Below are 14,799 nucleotides of genomic sequence, written 5' to 3'. Positions count from 1 at the left end.
GCAGTGACCCCGTGGGCCAGCTGCCTGAGAGGTGGCCCTTCCCGCTCCCTCTGCCTGCGCCCCGGGGGCTAACAGGGCTGCAAACCATCTCGGGGCGCGGCAGAGAAGACTGGGAGTCGCCGGGATGTTGGCTACCAGCGTGGGAGGGCCTGGGAAGGGGAGTGATGACATCCCAGACTGGCGAGCAGAGCATGACCTCCCCCAACGCCAGCACTCCAGCGAAGCCCGTCTGTCATCTCCTGAGGATTTTCAGCAAATGGACTGTTCCGATCTAAAATCAGAGCTGTGCCATCAACAGCTGCTTAACAGTTATTCTCTTGGGAAAGTTCCCACCAGGATCCCTCTCTGTCACTGGTGATGGCAGAGGAGGAATGCAGTAATCGTGGAAGGGATGGGAGGGAAGAAGGCGGCAGGGAGTCTGGAGGAGCGAGGAATGGGCTTCACGGGAACCAGGCAGGACCCCCGGCTCCGCTCTCTGGGCCCCCAGGCACCTCGTGCCCACTGTGGGAAAGCAGGCACGCTCCCAACTGCTGGCACTTCTAAGCCACGCTGCAGAAATCCTGTGCACAGGCAGGAGAAGGGGCCACCAGAGGTGCAAGCTGGAGGGCCTGCTAGTCAGTCCGTGTCAATTCAACGTGCCGATGACTAACCCTAACTCCCTACACAGTCAGAACCTCAACGGCCGGGCGATCCAAGCCCGGAGCCCGAGCACAGAAGCCAAGGCCTTCCTCCGGATGACGATGATGCAGCCTCCAGCCCCCACGGCAGAGAGACGCCTCTGGGGCTGGCGAGCCCCCCTGTCCAGGCAGGCAGGCCGGCCTGGTGCAGCCCCAGGACGCTCAGCTCCACCTCCACGCTCACCGTGGTCTCCTTCCCTGCGCGCCAGGAGACAGAAGAAGACTGGGGGACCAGGGCGGGGAACCAGGAGCTGTCTTCACTCCCAGGCCCACAGGTTCAGGCTGAAGACATAGGCCAGAGGTCAACCCTGGAGCGCAGAATGGCAGGAAAGGGCACCTTTGGCCCGTTTTTGTTTTTCTTTGGTTGACTCCCCAGCCCTTCAGATGACGACCAACCTCTGAGCTGAGTTCAGTGCACCTTCCTGGTGTAGACGAGGGCCCTTCCCGCCGGGAGCCACAGAACAAGGAGCCCCCGGAGGCGCCTCACAGCACCGGCGGGTCCAAGCCTGAGGGCAGCGTCCAGTCCCTTGAGGTGGGGTGAGTGGTCGAGAGGCCAGAGCACAAGGCAAACTCAGTCCTGTTTTGCAACCCACCGGGATCCCAGAATTCAGGAACAGCAGGAGTTACAGTCCGGGTGAGTACAGGGGAAGGGCCTGCTTCTCGCAGCCCTCCATCCCCAGGGCCACAGGCCGAGCCCCCTCTGCAGCGGCTGCCCTGGAGACCCTCCGCCCCCTGGAGCCACAGGCACCCGGCCTCTCCTGGCGGAGGCCCTGCAATCACTCTCTTCCCTCTGGGTCTGCCCAAGGCTCTGGGCGCCTGTCCGCAAGCCCAGGACGTGGGCCGTCTCCTCAGCCCCTCAGGCAGCAGCTCAGCGACAGAGCCAGCAGACGTGAGGCAGTGTCGGGGGAGCCTCCCCTCACAGTGACCCTCTTCCTGGGCTCGTTTGCTGACGTGTAAGGAAGGCAGGTGTTGGAGAAGATGCTTGAGAGTCCCTTGGACTGCAAGGAGAACCAACCAGGCCATCCTAAAGGAATTCAGCCCTGAATATTCACTGGAAGGACTGATGCTGAAGCTCCAATACTTTGGCCACCTGATGCCAAGAACTGCCTCATTAAGAAAAGACCCTGATGCTGGGAAAGACTGAAGGCAGGAGGAGAAGGGGACGACAGAGGATGAGATGGTTGGATGGCATCACCAACTCGATGGACATGAGTTTGAGTAAACTCCGGGAGTTGGTGATGGACAGGGAGGCCCGGCGTGCTGCAGTCCATGGGGTCGCATAGAGTCAGACACGACTGAGCGCCTGAGCCGAGCTGAACTGAAGGAAGGTAGGTGGAAGGCTCCATGGAGCGCCGTGGCTTCCTTCACTGTGTTTTTGTGTGCGCACACGCTCGGTCGTGTCTGACTCTTTGCAGCCCCGTGGACTGTAGCCCGCCAGGCTCCTCTGTCCATGGGATTCTCCAGGTAAGAATACTGGAGTGGTTGCCATTTCCTCCTCCAGGGGATCTTCCCGACCCAGGGACTGAAGACTGAAACCCCGTCTCCTGCAACGGCAGGTAGATTCTTCATCGAGAGCGCAGGGTGACAGCAGAGGAGTCTTCCTTGCTGTGGGAGAGGCCTAGACTAGGGAGGGGCAGGAAGGAAGGACAGAGCGAAAGGCGAGGCCCCTGGCCCCGCGGAACAACCTGGCCCCAGGAAACATGCAGTGACCACTGGCCTGCACCGCCCAAGGCAGGAGCGAGGCCTCCGAGCCCCGGGCTGATCTCCGTCTGCCCCAGAACCACAGGGGGCAGAGTTCAAGGTCACTAACGTGACCACTGACAACCCACGCGGCACTCTGACAGCAGAAGTGGGCAAGATACTGGGGGTGCAGGGGAGGAAGGAAAGGAAGGAAAGAAAGAAAAAGGAGACTTGGATTCATAATTACTAGACGAGGCACGGTCGGCTCAGCCACTGCGGAAACAGTCCTGACGTGGGCCTCAGGGGAGGGCGTCCCCAGGGCACTGGTGACTCCAGCCACCCAACGACAATCTCCACTACCGTCCCTCCGGGGCCTGCGGCTGCCGTGACGGGGTGACCAGGCCGCCCCCACACACCAGGGACTGACGGGCCTTGCCCTCCTCTGCGGGTGCCGCCCGGAGGCCGTGGACCCTCTCCTCCCACCTAGAAGAGCGCATGGATGCCGCTGGGGACAGAACAGCCTCCTCTCAGGCTGCCCCAGGACCTCGGGGGCCGCCCCGGGCCCGGATGCCCCTCTACGGGCCGCCCCGGGACCTTGGGGGCCGCCCCGGGCCCGGATGCCCCTCTACGGGCCGCCCTGGGACCTCGGGGGCCGCCCCGGGCCCGGATGCCCCTCTACGGGCCGCCCCGGGACCTCGGATGGGCTGCCCCAGGACCTCGGGGGCCGCACCGGGCCCGGATGCCCCTCTACGGGCCGCCCCGGGACCTCGGGGGCCGCCCCGGGCCCGGATGCCCCTCTACGGGCCGTCCCGGGACCTCGGGGGCCGCCCCGGGCCCGGATGCCCCTCTACGGGCCGTCCCGGGACCTCGGGGGCGGGCTTGTCCTATGAGACCCACCCCTGGGTGCAGGAAGCTGCCCCGTCACCCCATCCCCACTCCCCCGCAGGTCAGCTCACCTTCAGAGGGGAGCGCAGGCCCACACACAGGGCCACAGAGATACAGGTCGTCAAGGCAGACAGCCCTTCAAGGCCGACTGTGCCCTGGCGAGGAACCTTCTCAGGAGGCGGTACGGAGAGTTAAGACCTGGGGGACGAACCCAGCTCCTGCCGATTCCCAGCGGGTTAACCGCCTGGAGGACCTCCCCGAGCAGGGGTCTCATGGCCTGGTAGACAACCCCCATGTACCCTACAGACTCACTGCGGGACGGGGCAGACCTGTGAAGGGGGTGGGGAAATGCTCTACCGTAGCAGGCCCGCCGAGGCCCCACAGAAGGCACGCGTCATTACACACGTGAACCAGCGAGCCAGCAGGGAGGAGAGGAGTCCGAGGGCACGCGGGCCTCTTCCCAGGCCCGCCCCCTACCCTCCCACTCCAAGGGGAACAGCGCATCCGGGATCACTGTAGCCAGGAAATTACCACCCAAGCGTTGACGCCCACAAGAAACCGGAACCAGCCTTGTTCTGCTCCTCAGAAAACCCGAAAGCCACCCTGCCTGGCTGCCCCTTCCCGCCTGCGCACCACAGCCCAGTGTCAGCTCCCGCACAGGCGTTCCGACCCCGCCCCGCAAACCCCGGTCACTCTCTGTCCCATCACCCTTCACAGCACCGACCCACTCTCTCTGCTGTCTGTCCACAGTGGACGCTCCACGCGGGCAAGGACGTGGTCATCTGTACTCAAGGCCGGAGCCCTAGGACTTGGCGAGCGTCTGGCTTGTGCCAAACACTCCAATGCTGGTCAAGTAAATGAGTTACGTTTTGGACTCTGGAGTTGGATAAGGATGGTTTTAAACTGGAACAGAACATGTGAAATACGCCACTGGCTGGGTGAACCTGGGTAAGAGACTTCCCCTCCCTGAATCTGTCATCTCACCTGTAAAATGGGGATAGCCCTCTTGCACAGGCCGATGTGAAGATGCAGTAAGACCGAGGGAGGCAGTGAACGCCAGGCTTGCCCAGGCGCTGGCTGGCAGCTGCTGCTATCAGCACTGCTATTTTACTACCAACATTATCATTAACCCACGAAACGGACTCCACTGGGGAATTCTCGTTCAGCAGCTGGACGGGCTTCTTGCCACATGGCCGGGTAAGAACAGCTACATATAAACCAGAGATGCCAGCAATGAGACCACCTCTCAGCTTCACTGCGGAAGGAGCTGTTCTACTACAGGGCAATGTTCTAGATGTAATGACTCTTCAATCACTGAAATCTACTCTAATGGTGAGACTCAGTAATATGTGGAAACATCAGGCAAATATAGACTCAAATTTCTAGCTCTTCGCCTCGAGGTCTTGTGAGAAGGGGGGTCATTTAGCCTCTGGGAACCCCAGTCTCATCAGTAAAAATGGGAACCTCAGCTGCCCCAGAGGTTCTTGAAAGGATTAAAGACACTGCATGTAAAATACTGGCACGTGACAGAGAGTGAAGAGAAAGCTGAACTGCACAGCGATGCATCCGGGACGGCCCAAAAGTTAAGGGCCATTGGTTCTCGGCTTCCTCAGAGCTGTGCTTTTGCTCCTGGGTTGAGGGTCTTTTTGTCGACGCATGTGTCAGACAGACACATATCAATCTGTATTATGCATTATATCAAATCTGCTAAAAACTGGACCACCACGCCAGCTGTCTGCAAGATGGAGCCTGAGTTCCTTCTCTAAGGGTGACACCGCCGTGTCCAGACAACATTCTAGCAGTTTGGATGCTTTGTTTCTCTCATTTCCTTTTTCCTGCCTACATCCTAGGTCAGGTCAGGGTGGGCACACTCTAGACTGAAGGCCAGATGCCTCCTTCCTCAAGGCTCAAGAGGTGGCTTTACGTTTTTAAAGGATGTGGGATGTGTGCTTAGCTGCTCAGTCGTTCTGACTCTTGCGACCCCATGGACTGTAGCCTGCCAGGCTCCTCTGTCCATGGGGATGTTCCAGGCAAGAATACTGGAGTGGGTAGCCATTTCCTTCTCCAAGGATATTCCCAACCCAGGAATTGAACCCAGGCCTCCTGCACTGCAGGCAGATTCCTTACGAACTGAGCTACGCGGGAAGGATAATTACACACAAAAAAAGAAAGAACAAAGAAAAAGTGACAGGACTGACGTGGCTGCGAAGCCTCAAGTGTTCACCATCTGGCCCTTTACAGACATATATATGCCAAGTCCCCCCCGAATCACTGGGTCTGTACTGAGGTAGCACTGTGTATGTTATACGTTTGCTATATTTTCAATATGGAGTTTAATTACAAATGAGATCCTATTAAGAAAAAAATGCTTTGGAGATAACCTTCCGGGGAGCCTCTCCGCGCGAGGTGGATGCAGCGAGGGGCTGCCCTTTCTGGGGGTGTGGCAGGAGGCAGAAATCTCAGCAGGTGCAGCAAAAACACTTTCCCGAGCGCACGGGGTCGCAAAAGACTCAGACACGATTTAGCGACGAAACCGCAACAACCAAGTCCAGGCTGAGGCCCCTCAGGAGGCGGCGACACCGGCTTGGAGGGAGCTGCTTCAACCGAGGGACCCCGGCTCCCCCCGGCCTTGGAGACTGGCCTGGGAGCAGGGCCCTGGGCCCCAGGCGGGGACCGTCAGGGCAGGAGGTGCCGTGAAACCCAGAGGGGCCTCTGCGGACAGACGGACCCGGGTCCGACTCCTCGCTCTGCCTCCTGCCTTCAACACAATTCAATCAATTGTTCCGAGCCGATTCCTTCCTCGGCAAACACAGGGCCTACGAGAGCACCCACGCCGGGGAAGATCTGAGACGGTGGGCACGGGCATCGGGCCTGGAGTCCTGCAGGCAGGAGGTGCTGCCCTCAGGACGCAGGGCGGCGCCCGGACACGCCAGCCGCCTCTCAGAGCCGTCCCGGTCAGGCCAGCCAGGGGGCCGGTTGCATCTCCTCTCCAATCTACATATCAGGGGAGCGCCGTAACTCACAGGTCTCGGTACTGGTCAAAGGCGTTGTTGGCTTCCACCTCCAGCTTCCTCAGCCGAGCAGAAGGCATCGCCCCGTCTTCCAGGGGAGGGTCATACTTGTTACTCCACGGTGACCTGCAGGGCAGAGGGAGAAGGTCACACAACTCATTCCAGGAGGACGGGGCTGTGGAGCCCGTCAGCCCCAGCTACTGAGATTTCAGAGGAGCAGCCGCGATGCAGAGGCCTCGCCACAGACGTGGCCTTCTTTCTAGAGGTTCAGAGAGCAAGGGCTCAGACCGTCAGACCTGGGTGTGGCCACTAGGCCCCAGCTCTCACTAGCTGTGTGTTTCCAACGTGTCTTGACTTCTCTGAGCCTCCTTTTCCTTGTGTGTAAACAGAGGCTACCCTTTACCCACAGGGCTGCTTTGAGGACCAAAGGAGGAAAGTACATCGAGGGCCCAGAGACTAACATATAGAAAAGTGCGCAACAAACGTCACTTCCTTCTCATCTTTTAAAGACCTTCCTTTGTTCTCACTGTTGTATTGATGAAGCGAGACCCCCCTGTCCTTCCTGACTTGCCAGCCATTCTGGAGAAAATGTCACTCTCCTCACAGATCGTCTCAGACAATTAAGGATTAAAATGAGAGCCATCAGTCAGGGCCAAGAGACCACAGGTCACCTGTAAGGACGCCCGTGGGACGGAGCCCTCCCCGAGAGCAGAGGGCGGCCCTCCAGCCTCCACGGGCTGTGTGCGCACAGGAGACTGCGAAGTAATGAGAACCACCAGCCTCGCTTTTCCAGCCCAAAGACTCACTGCGTGTTTAAAAATGTATTTTGCCATCAGGAAAGCATTTAACCACAGAGAGTGCTGGAAAGGCAGTATAAGGGAAACTCACTCGTTAATTCCCGCAGGTGGACTTCACTGGGCTGGCGGTGCAGAGGGAGAGAATTACAAAGGTGAGAGGGCAAAAGAGAGGAGGGCAGGGCAACGTGGGGTTCGGACAAAGTCCTTCACACCCTGGGCTGTAAAGACTGAGACGCGTCCCTGGGCAGAAACCCCACTGCCTTTCCCGCTTCCCCGCCCGACGACACCACTTCACGTCGCAAAGGACTCAGGACCAACTGATTTGGCATTGATGCTAAGGGACAAAAGGCATCCCCGTCTCCTGAACGAATCCTGTGTACAGACATCTTCTTGGTAACACGCCCGGCACCTACTTTAGGGGATTGCATCACGTCAGCCGGGCAACCTCCACGCCACCCTCGGGCAGAGGCCCCCTTCTCGAGGCTGCAGGTCCACACAGTTTAAGTGAGGGCAGGGTCGCTGTGCCTGGTGTCCCCAAGGGTCTCCCTGCAGTAGCTGCTTCTTTCCACGCCAGCCCCCCACCTCCCTCACCCGTGTCGGGAGATCTTGCAACAAGGGCGTGAGACGTCCCTGCTGCCCCATGACCAGCAGGCAGCCCGGGGGTCACACTGGGCCGTGCCCAGGCCACAGACAAGGGTGCCGGGACCCGCCAGGGCCCCGCCTGGCTTGGAGGGCAGCTGAGAGCCCCACCCTGGGCCTCTCGCCCCTCTCCCGCCCCAGGCAGGGCCGGCAGAGCTGTTCTCACCGTGCTCACCCCTCAGAACGGTGCTGCCCGGCACAACTGCCCTTGACAACGGCAGTGCTCTGTGGCTGTGTGTGCAGAACAGCAGCCGGGAGCTTCAGGGGGTCCCTGAGGACTGGTGTGGCTGCGGATTTGAACCCTAAAACTTTACTGAACTGGAAACTAGTTTAGACGGTCAACTTTAGAAGCTAAGCTCCCGGCGGGCAGGAGTCGTGTCTGTCCTGCTCCCCACCGTTTGCTCCACACCTGGAAGGGGGCCTGGCGCTCAACCACGTGCTCAAGAACAACAGCAAAGGAGGAGAGTGCGTGGGCCCCTGCATGCGTGCCTCTGCCCCGACACAAAGCTGGAGGGACTGTTTCTCCGCCTGTCCCCTCACCCCCACGCCACGGTCACAGCCTGGACCCCCGACCTTGCCCCAGACAGCAAGGGTGCTCTGGGCAGGAGCCTGTGGCACACTCTGCCCTCGTGGGGGCTGAAGCCTGCCAGTACGGGGTGAGGAGGAAAAGACCCCTGGCCAGTCTGGTGGGTGCTCCTCCGAACCGACAGAGATGAAACAACTCTCTGCTCTTTCTGCTGGGGCACACGTAAGAATTAAAAAAAAAAAAAAATCAACAAAGACCTCTTACCAGACCCAAAGATGAAGCGTGCTGTCACTACCACTATTTACATAAACCAGGAGGCTTGGTACCTCCGCTCGCCAAAGGGGGTGGAAAGGAGTCCGAGTGTGAGAATCTCCACTCCTCACCTGCCCTGCCGGCACCCTCAGAGGCCTGCCCTTCGCAGCCACGGTTACATGACCACTGTTGTCCGGGGGTAGGGGGTGGGGGTGGGGGCTGGAAGACCCGCCCCAACCGGCTTTTGTTTAAAGGCGACCTGACTGAGACACAGGAGGCCATCTCTCTTGCTGACTGCGAGTCTGGAATTTTCAAGAAGCCTGTAACTCACATCTCCCCTGGCTCACAGACGACAGCATTTCCAGCCGTTAGTCCTGGAGCCGGGGTAATTGTAGCTGGGGGAAAAAATCATAACACTACCCAGAATATTCTGAGTGGAAGGGGCACTCAGAACACATTAAGGAGCTTAAACGGAGGCCATTTGAAAAAAGACAGATGGACAGGAACGCTTAGATTTCAAAAGTCAGGTCTTTCATTTCCCTCAGAGAATGCTTTCTGTTTCAGCTAACAGGTTCCAAACCGTGCTGCTGGCAAAGCGTCACACCATAAGGATCTTATTTAAGCAAACGATCAAACACAGTCAGGACAGAAATGTGTGGAGAAAATCAGGAGATCCTGAGGTTGTATATTGAGAAGAGAAAAAAAGGAAAGCCCTGTGCCCTGACGTCCCGGGCTCCTCTTCAGCCGAAGACCCCCAGCCCCCCTGGGAGCCCCCAGGAATGCGGATGGGAGCTGGCAGGGTGACCCAGAGGGGCCGCAGGTCCCATGTCCCCAGGAGGCCTGGCAAACTGGCCTGGAGTGGAAACGACCCCAGCCTTCCCTCGGCCGCTGGGGAACAGCTATCTCACACAGCTGCTGCTGCTAAGTCGCTTCAGTCGTGCCCAACTCCGTGCGACCCCATAAACGGCAGCCCACCAGGCTCCCCCGTCCCTGGGATTCTCCAGGCAAGAACACTGGAGTGGGCTGCTATTTCCTTCTCCAATGCATGAAAGGGAAAAGTGAAAGTGAAGTTGCTCAGTCGTGTCCGACTCTTAGCAACCCCATGGACTGTAACCTACCAGGCTCCTCCATCCATGGGATTTTCCAGGCAAGAGTACTGGAGTGGGTGCCATTGCCCTCTCCGTCTCACACAGCAAGCCCGAATTTTCAGGAGGAAACAAGAAATGTAACGATGATGTTGATTTAGCAAGCCCCAGCTCCGGGGCCCCTCTCCCAGGACGCCTCCCCCGAATCCCGTGTCTGGTGACGCACTCTGCGACGTCCTTTCGTCATGGGCTGTCTGGCCTGTCAGCCCACTTACCAGCCTGGAGTGGCCTCGCCCCCACTGAGGACTGACGTGGCCCTCTGCCCACAAGCCGGGCAGTGGCCAGCCCCCTCAGGCTGAGCCGGACCTGCCTCAGGCGGTCTCACCACCTTGGAGCCGGACGCCCACCTCTGTACCTCCACCTCCAACCGGACCTCCCCGGACTCAAGAACATACACAGGCTGTCTGACTCTCCACGTCCACCCGCTGGGCATCTGAAGCTTAAGACGCCCCCAAACCCGCCCCTCGCAGAGCCTTCCTCACCCCCACACTCAGGGGCCCCACCACCTTTCCTGCGGCTCCTCCCCCACTCCCTCCATTGGCAAATCCACTGGCTCTGCTTCTAAGACTGACCTCAAACTGTCTCCGCTCTAGGCTCCAGTCTGGATCAGGCTGAAGTACATCCTCTACCCAACTTCCATCTGAAGCCAGGAAAGGCACACCATTCTAGGACAGCCGTCCAGTCTCTTTAAGCAGCATTAGTTCTTTGTAATTTACCCCCCAAGTTCTGGAGAACAGCTACCCATCCCAAAATCCTTGCCTGGAGAATCCCCACAGACAGAGGAGCCAGGCGGCTACAGCCCACGGGGTCCGACGTGACTGAGCGACTAAAGCTTTAACACCACTTCACTTTCTGTGCTTTTCAGCACTTCAGGGGCATTACTTCCCTTAACCCCCAAGTGCCCTGCACTAAGCCTGCATCACCCTCGCCTACACCCCCAGGCTCCCCTGCCTGCCGGGCTCACCCGACGCCGCGCCCCACGCGGGGCCTTCACGCGGGACGCTCTGCCCCCAGACCCGCGTGGCAGTGAGCCTTCTCGTCCCTACGGCTCACGCCAGCCTTGACCAGCCCTCACAGCCGGGCCTGCCGCCCCCTGCCTCCCCCTGTCTTCTGCCTGTCTCTGTCCGCTCTTCAACAATCTCCACGGTTTCCACATCTGCTTCCTCTAGATTCCTCAGCAGGACACACAAGCCCCACAGAAGAGCGCCTCGGTACCTGACAGGCGAGTGCCTGCCGACACAGACGTGCTGCCGAGCTCCCTGTGAGAAGAACGGACCCTCTCACCCCCACCCGACACTCGAGAGAACCGAGGGCCGGAGACGGAGACGTCAGACCCCCAGCTGCTCCGGCGGGCGGTGCTGCTCTGCAGCCCGGGTCGGCTCCCTCCAGGTTTGCTCCTGCTTTTACTTCTTAGGGCCCACCCTGTCCCCCCAAAGAGCACGAGGCAAGGCATCAAGACTTACCTCAGGTTCTACGGCCTCTGCATAAACCTAAAGCAGACGGCGTTCCTCCACCATTCTCCAAGGCACTGATTACAGCCATTCATCCCAGCAATACTGGACGGGTTTAAGGATTCCCCATCTATCACCACCCCCCCATCTTTATCAGGGCTTCTCTGATAGCTCAGTTGGTAAAGAATCCGCCTGCAATGCAGGAGACCCCGGTTCGATTCCTGGGTCAGGGAGATCCCCTGGAGAAGGGATAGGCTACTTACTCCAGAATTCTCGGGCTTCCCCTGTGGCTCAGATGGTAAAGAATCTGCCTGCAAAGTGACAGACCTGGGTTCGATCCCTGGATTGGGAAGATCCCCTGGAGAAGGGAACGGCTACCCACTTCAGTATTCTGGCCTGCAGAATTCCATGGACTGTATAGTCCACGGGTTGACAAAGAGTCAGACACGACTGAGCAACTTTCATCTTTTTTTTTTTAATATTTAAGAACTTCTATGCACCTTTAAGTTCTTAAATATTAAAAAAAAAAAAAAACCCTTTAATGGAGAAGGCAATGGCACCCCACTCCAGTACTCTTGCCTGGAAAATCCCATGGACATAGGAGCCTGTTAGGCTGCAGTCCATGGGGTCGCTAAGAGTCGGACACGACTGAGCGACTTCCCTTTCACTTTTCACTTTCATGCACTGGAGAAGGAAATGGCAACCCACTCCAATGTTCTTGCCTGGAGAATCCCAGGGACGGGGGAGCCTGGTGGGCTGCCGTCTATGGGGTCGCACAGAGTCGGACACAACTGAAGCGACTTAGCAGCAGCAGCATGCACCTTCAAAAACCTAGCTCAGACATCATCTCCTTCAGGAAGTCTTCCTAGAGTCATCCTCGGCCTTCTCTATGCTGCCCTCAAATAAGCCTGGCCCTGGCTGCAGGAATCAAGGTACAAAGTGACCAGATCCTGGTGTGTCCCTTGCTCTAGCCTAGTGATCACCTGGGGGCAGAGATGAACACTGACTTAGTAATTCACAGCTCTGGAAAGGGTGACGGTGAAACAAAGGGAGAGCTGCAAGCTTCGTTCACATGCCCTTAAGCACACAGGCCCTCTCGCACGCACGTGGGATCCCTGTCATGGGCACACCCTGGACCTTCTCCTTTGCAGGATTCAGTGTGATGTTTAATCAAGAAGCTAGTTGTTTTTTAACAACATCTCGATCCCATTAGACTGTAAGCCCCACCAGGGCAGAGGTCTCCTGTTCACTGCTGCATCTCCAACGCGTTTCAGAGGCGCTCCACAAACACTGCCTGGTTGAGACTGGACGGCAGGATGGACGGAAGGATGGACAGAACAGAAGGACAAGGGGAAAGAAGGCTGACAGGCCGTCAGCTGTTGAAGCTGCGGCCCCTGAGCCGCTAGCAGCAGCAGTGAGCGGCCAGTGGGCCTGGCACACCTGCTGCGTTCCCAGGGCGCGAGCTCACCTATAGGAGTCCCCATCTCTGTTGTAGTCACACAAGAGGTAATCCTTTCCCACCACCTTGTCTCTGGCGATTTTCAGTGGCTGGTCAACAGAAGACAGGAGATCTTCACATAGGCTGGGGACCTGGCAGAAAGAGAGGAAAAGGCAGAACAGGGGTTAAGATCACACATCAAGTCGCGGCTGGCTAGCGGCATCTGCAGCCGGCCCATGGTCAGCATATTTAACATCTGGCCCTTGGTACCCTGCCAGAATCAGGGGCCCGTTCCTTTCTTTTCCACATGCGTCTGACACCAACAGCGTCCCGCTGTAAAGAAACCTGTTCTTGGGTTACAGTGGAGCGTGAGTTCCCACACGGCCTTCCCTCCAAGCTGTGTGCGGCTTTAATGATGGGGCCGCCAGGGTGGTCCTGCACATGTAAGTACATGTGTGCCTGGGACTGGTCTCTGGGGGGCAAAGCACAAGCTGGAGTCCTGAGAAGGAGGGAAACACTTCACACACATAGGAACCCAGAGAACTCGGGAGAAGACTCCATGCCGCATGGAGTTTCCAATTCTTTCCAGGCCCCCAGCCAAGCGTTACCAGGTTGGCGTGTAGCATCAGCCCTACCTGCGGCAAAGGCAGCGTCCCACCAGCTTCCCACCGCGCCGAGCTCCAGCTCCTGTGCCCAGGCTGACCCTCCTGGGACCCCCTCACTGAGGAGGGGGGCCCGCAGAAATGAATCCAAGGGCAAATGCTGCTAAACTGGACGCAGGGCTCTGCTAGGAACCAGGCCTCTGGCCTCTTCCTCCCAACTCAAACATCAACTTCCACCAAAATATTCCAGGCAGGGAGGGCTGCATTCTCAGGAATGGATTCCTCCAGGCTTGAGTCCCTTCCACACTATATTTTCAACATGCTGACTCACTCGCTTCATGGGCCTGGATTTACGGAGGCCCCACCGTATCATCTACCAGACAAGTGGGCTGCCAACTGCACCAACAACTCTTCCACGTGAAAAAGATGGATCATGTGGCAAAGACACCCAGAAGAGGGGCTGACAGCCACGGCAGTTCCTGGGTGCCCCAGAAGACCCTCGCCATGACCAGAGACACAGACGGGGTCGCCGCCACCTCGGAGACCACCAGCCTCCAGGGGCTTCTGGAAGCACCTCTGCTGACTGTGGGGTGCTTCTGAACTCAGCCCGGAAGGCACTGTCTGGCACACCTGGGAGATGGCGACTGTGCCCTGTGACTCAGCACCCTAGAGACACACCCCCCCCCATTAACCCCCTTATATGACGTGCTTATTTCAGAATTCCTTCTGGATGCAAATCCCACCTCTGCGCTCGACTCTCTCCCCGCAGAAAGATACACAAACAAAAATGGGGCTGTTCTCAGTTAGTTTTGGTGCTGAGAACACCAAGCGTCGGTCATGTATCATGCCCTATGCCGGGCCCTTTACAGATGGAATGCTGCCTACTGGAAGCTCACACCATCTTGTGAAGAGGTGATGTATCACTCCCATCCCACAGTCATTAGTTCACCGAAGGCCCCCACAAGGAGAAAGCAGCAGAGAGGGAAGTCTCCCCCTCTGACTGGAACCCTGGTTTAATACACAGTGACGAGGAAGGAGGAAGTCACCACTAAAAACACTAAGATCATGGCATCCAATCCCATCACTTTATGGCGAACAGAAGGGGAGAAAGTGGAAGCAGGGGCATTTTTATTTTCTTGGGCTCTGAAATCACTGAAGGCAGTGACTGCAGTGATGAAATTAAAAGACGCTTGCATCTTGGAGGAAACCATGACAAACCTAGACGGTGTATTAAAAACAGAGACATCACTTTGTCAACCAAGGTCCACCCAGTCAAAGCTGTGGTTTTTCCAGTAATCGGGTACAGATGTGAAAGTAGAAGTCGCTTAGTCGTGTCCGACTCTTTGTGACCCCAAGGACTGTGGTTCACGAATTCCCCAGGCCAGAATACTGGAGTGGGTAGCCGGTTCCCTTCTCCAGGGGATCTTCCCAACCCAGGGACAGAACCTAGGTCTCCTGCATTGCAGGGAGATTCTTTACCAGCTGAGCCACCAGGGAAGCCCAAGAAAACTGGAGTGGGTAGCCTATCCCTTCTCCAGGGGATCTTCCCGACCCAGGAATCGAACCTGGGTCTCTTGCACAGCAGGTGGATTCTTTACCAGCTGAGCTACTAGGGAAGCCCACAGATGTGAAAGTTGGACCATAAAGAAGGCTGAGTGTTTCAGAATTGATGCTTTTGAACTGTGGTGTTGGAGAA

The 14,799-nt window shown here is 57.9% G+C and overlaps 1 protein-coding gene across 9 annotated transcripts in view; it reads right to left on the bottom strand.

Annotated features, from left to right (window-relative positions):
- The window catches only part of CAPZB (capping actin protein of muscle Z-line subunit beta), a 136,743-nt gene that overhangs the window by 28,382 nt on the left and 93,562 nt on the right, over nt 1–14,799 (bottom strand). For all 9 annotated transcript variants that reach the window (XM_081574903.1, XM_081574905.1, XM_081574902.1 and 6 more), the window contains exons 3-4: nt 12,532–12,653; nt 6,266–6,379 (exon numbers count right to left, since the gene is read on the bottom strand). In XM_081574903.1, the coding sequence (XP_081431029.1) occupies nt 6,266–6,379; nt 12,532–12,653 (236 nt within the window). The remainder of the gene's footprint in view (nt 1–6,265; nt 6,380–12,531; nt 12,654–14,799) is intronic.

Source organism: Giraffa tippelskirchi, chromosome 3 (assembly GCF_054371585.1).
Source record: "Giraffa tippelskirchi isolate mGirTip1 chromosome 3, T2T-mGirTip1v1.2.pri, whole genome shotgun sequence".
Classification (NCBI taxonomy): Eukaryota; Metazoa; Chordata; class Mammalia; order Artiodactyla; family Giraffidae; genus Giraffa; species Giraffa tippelskirchi.
The sequence above is the reverse complement of the archived record's forward strand: the minus strand, read 5'-3'. Positions and strand labels throughout refer to the sequence as shown.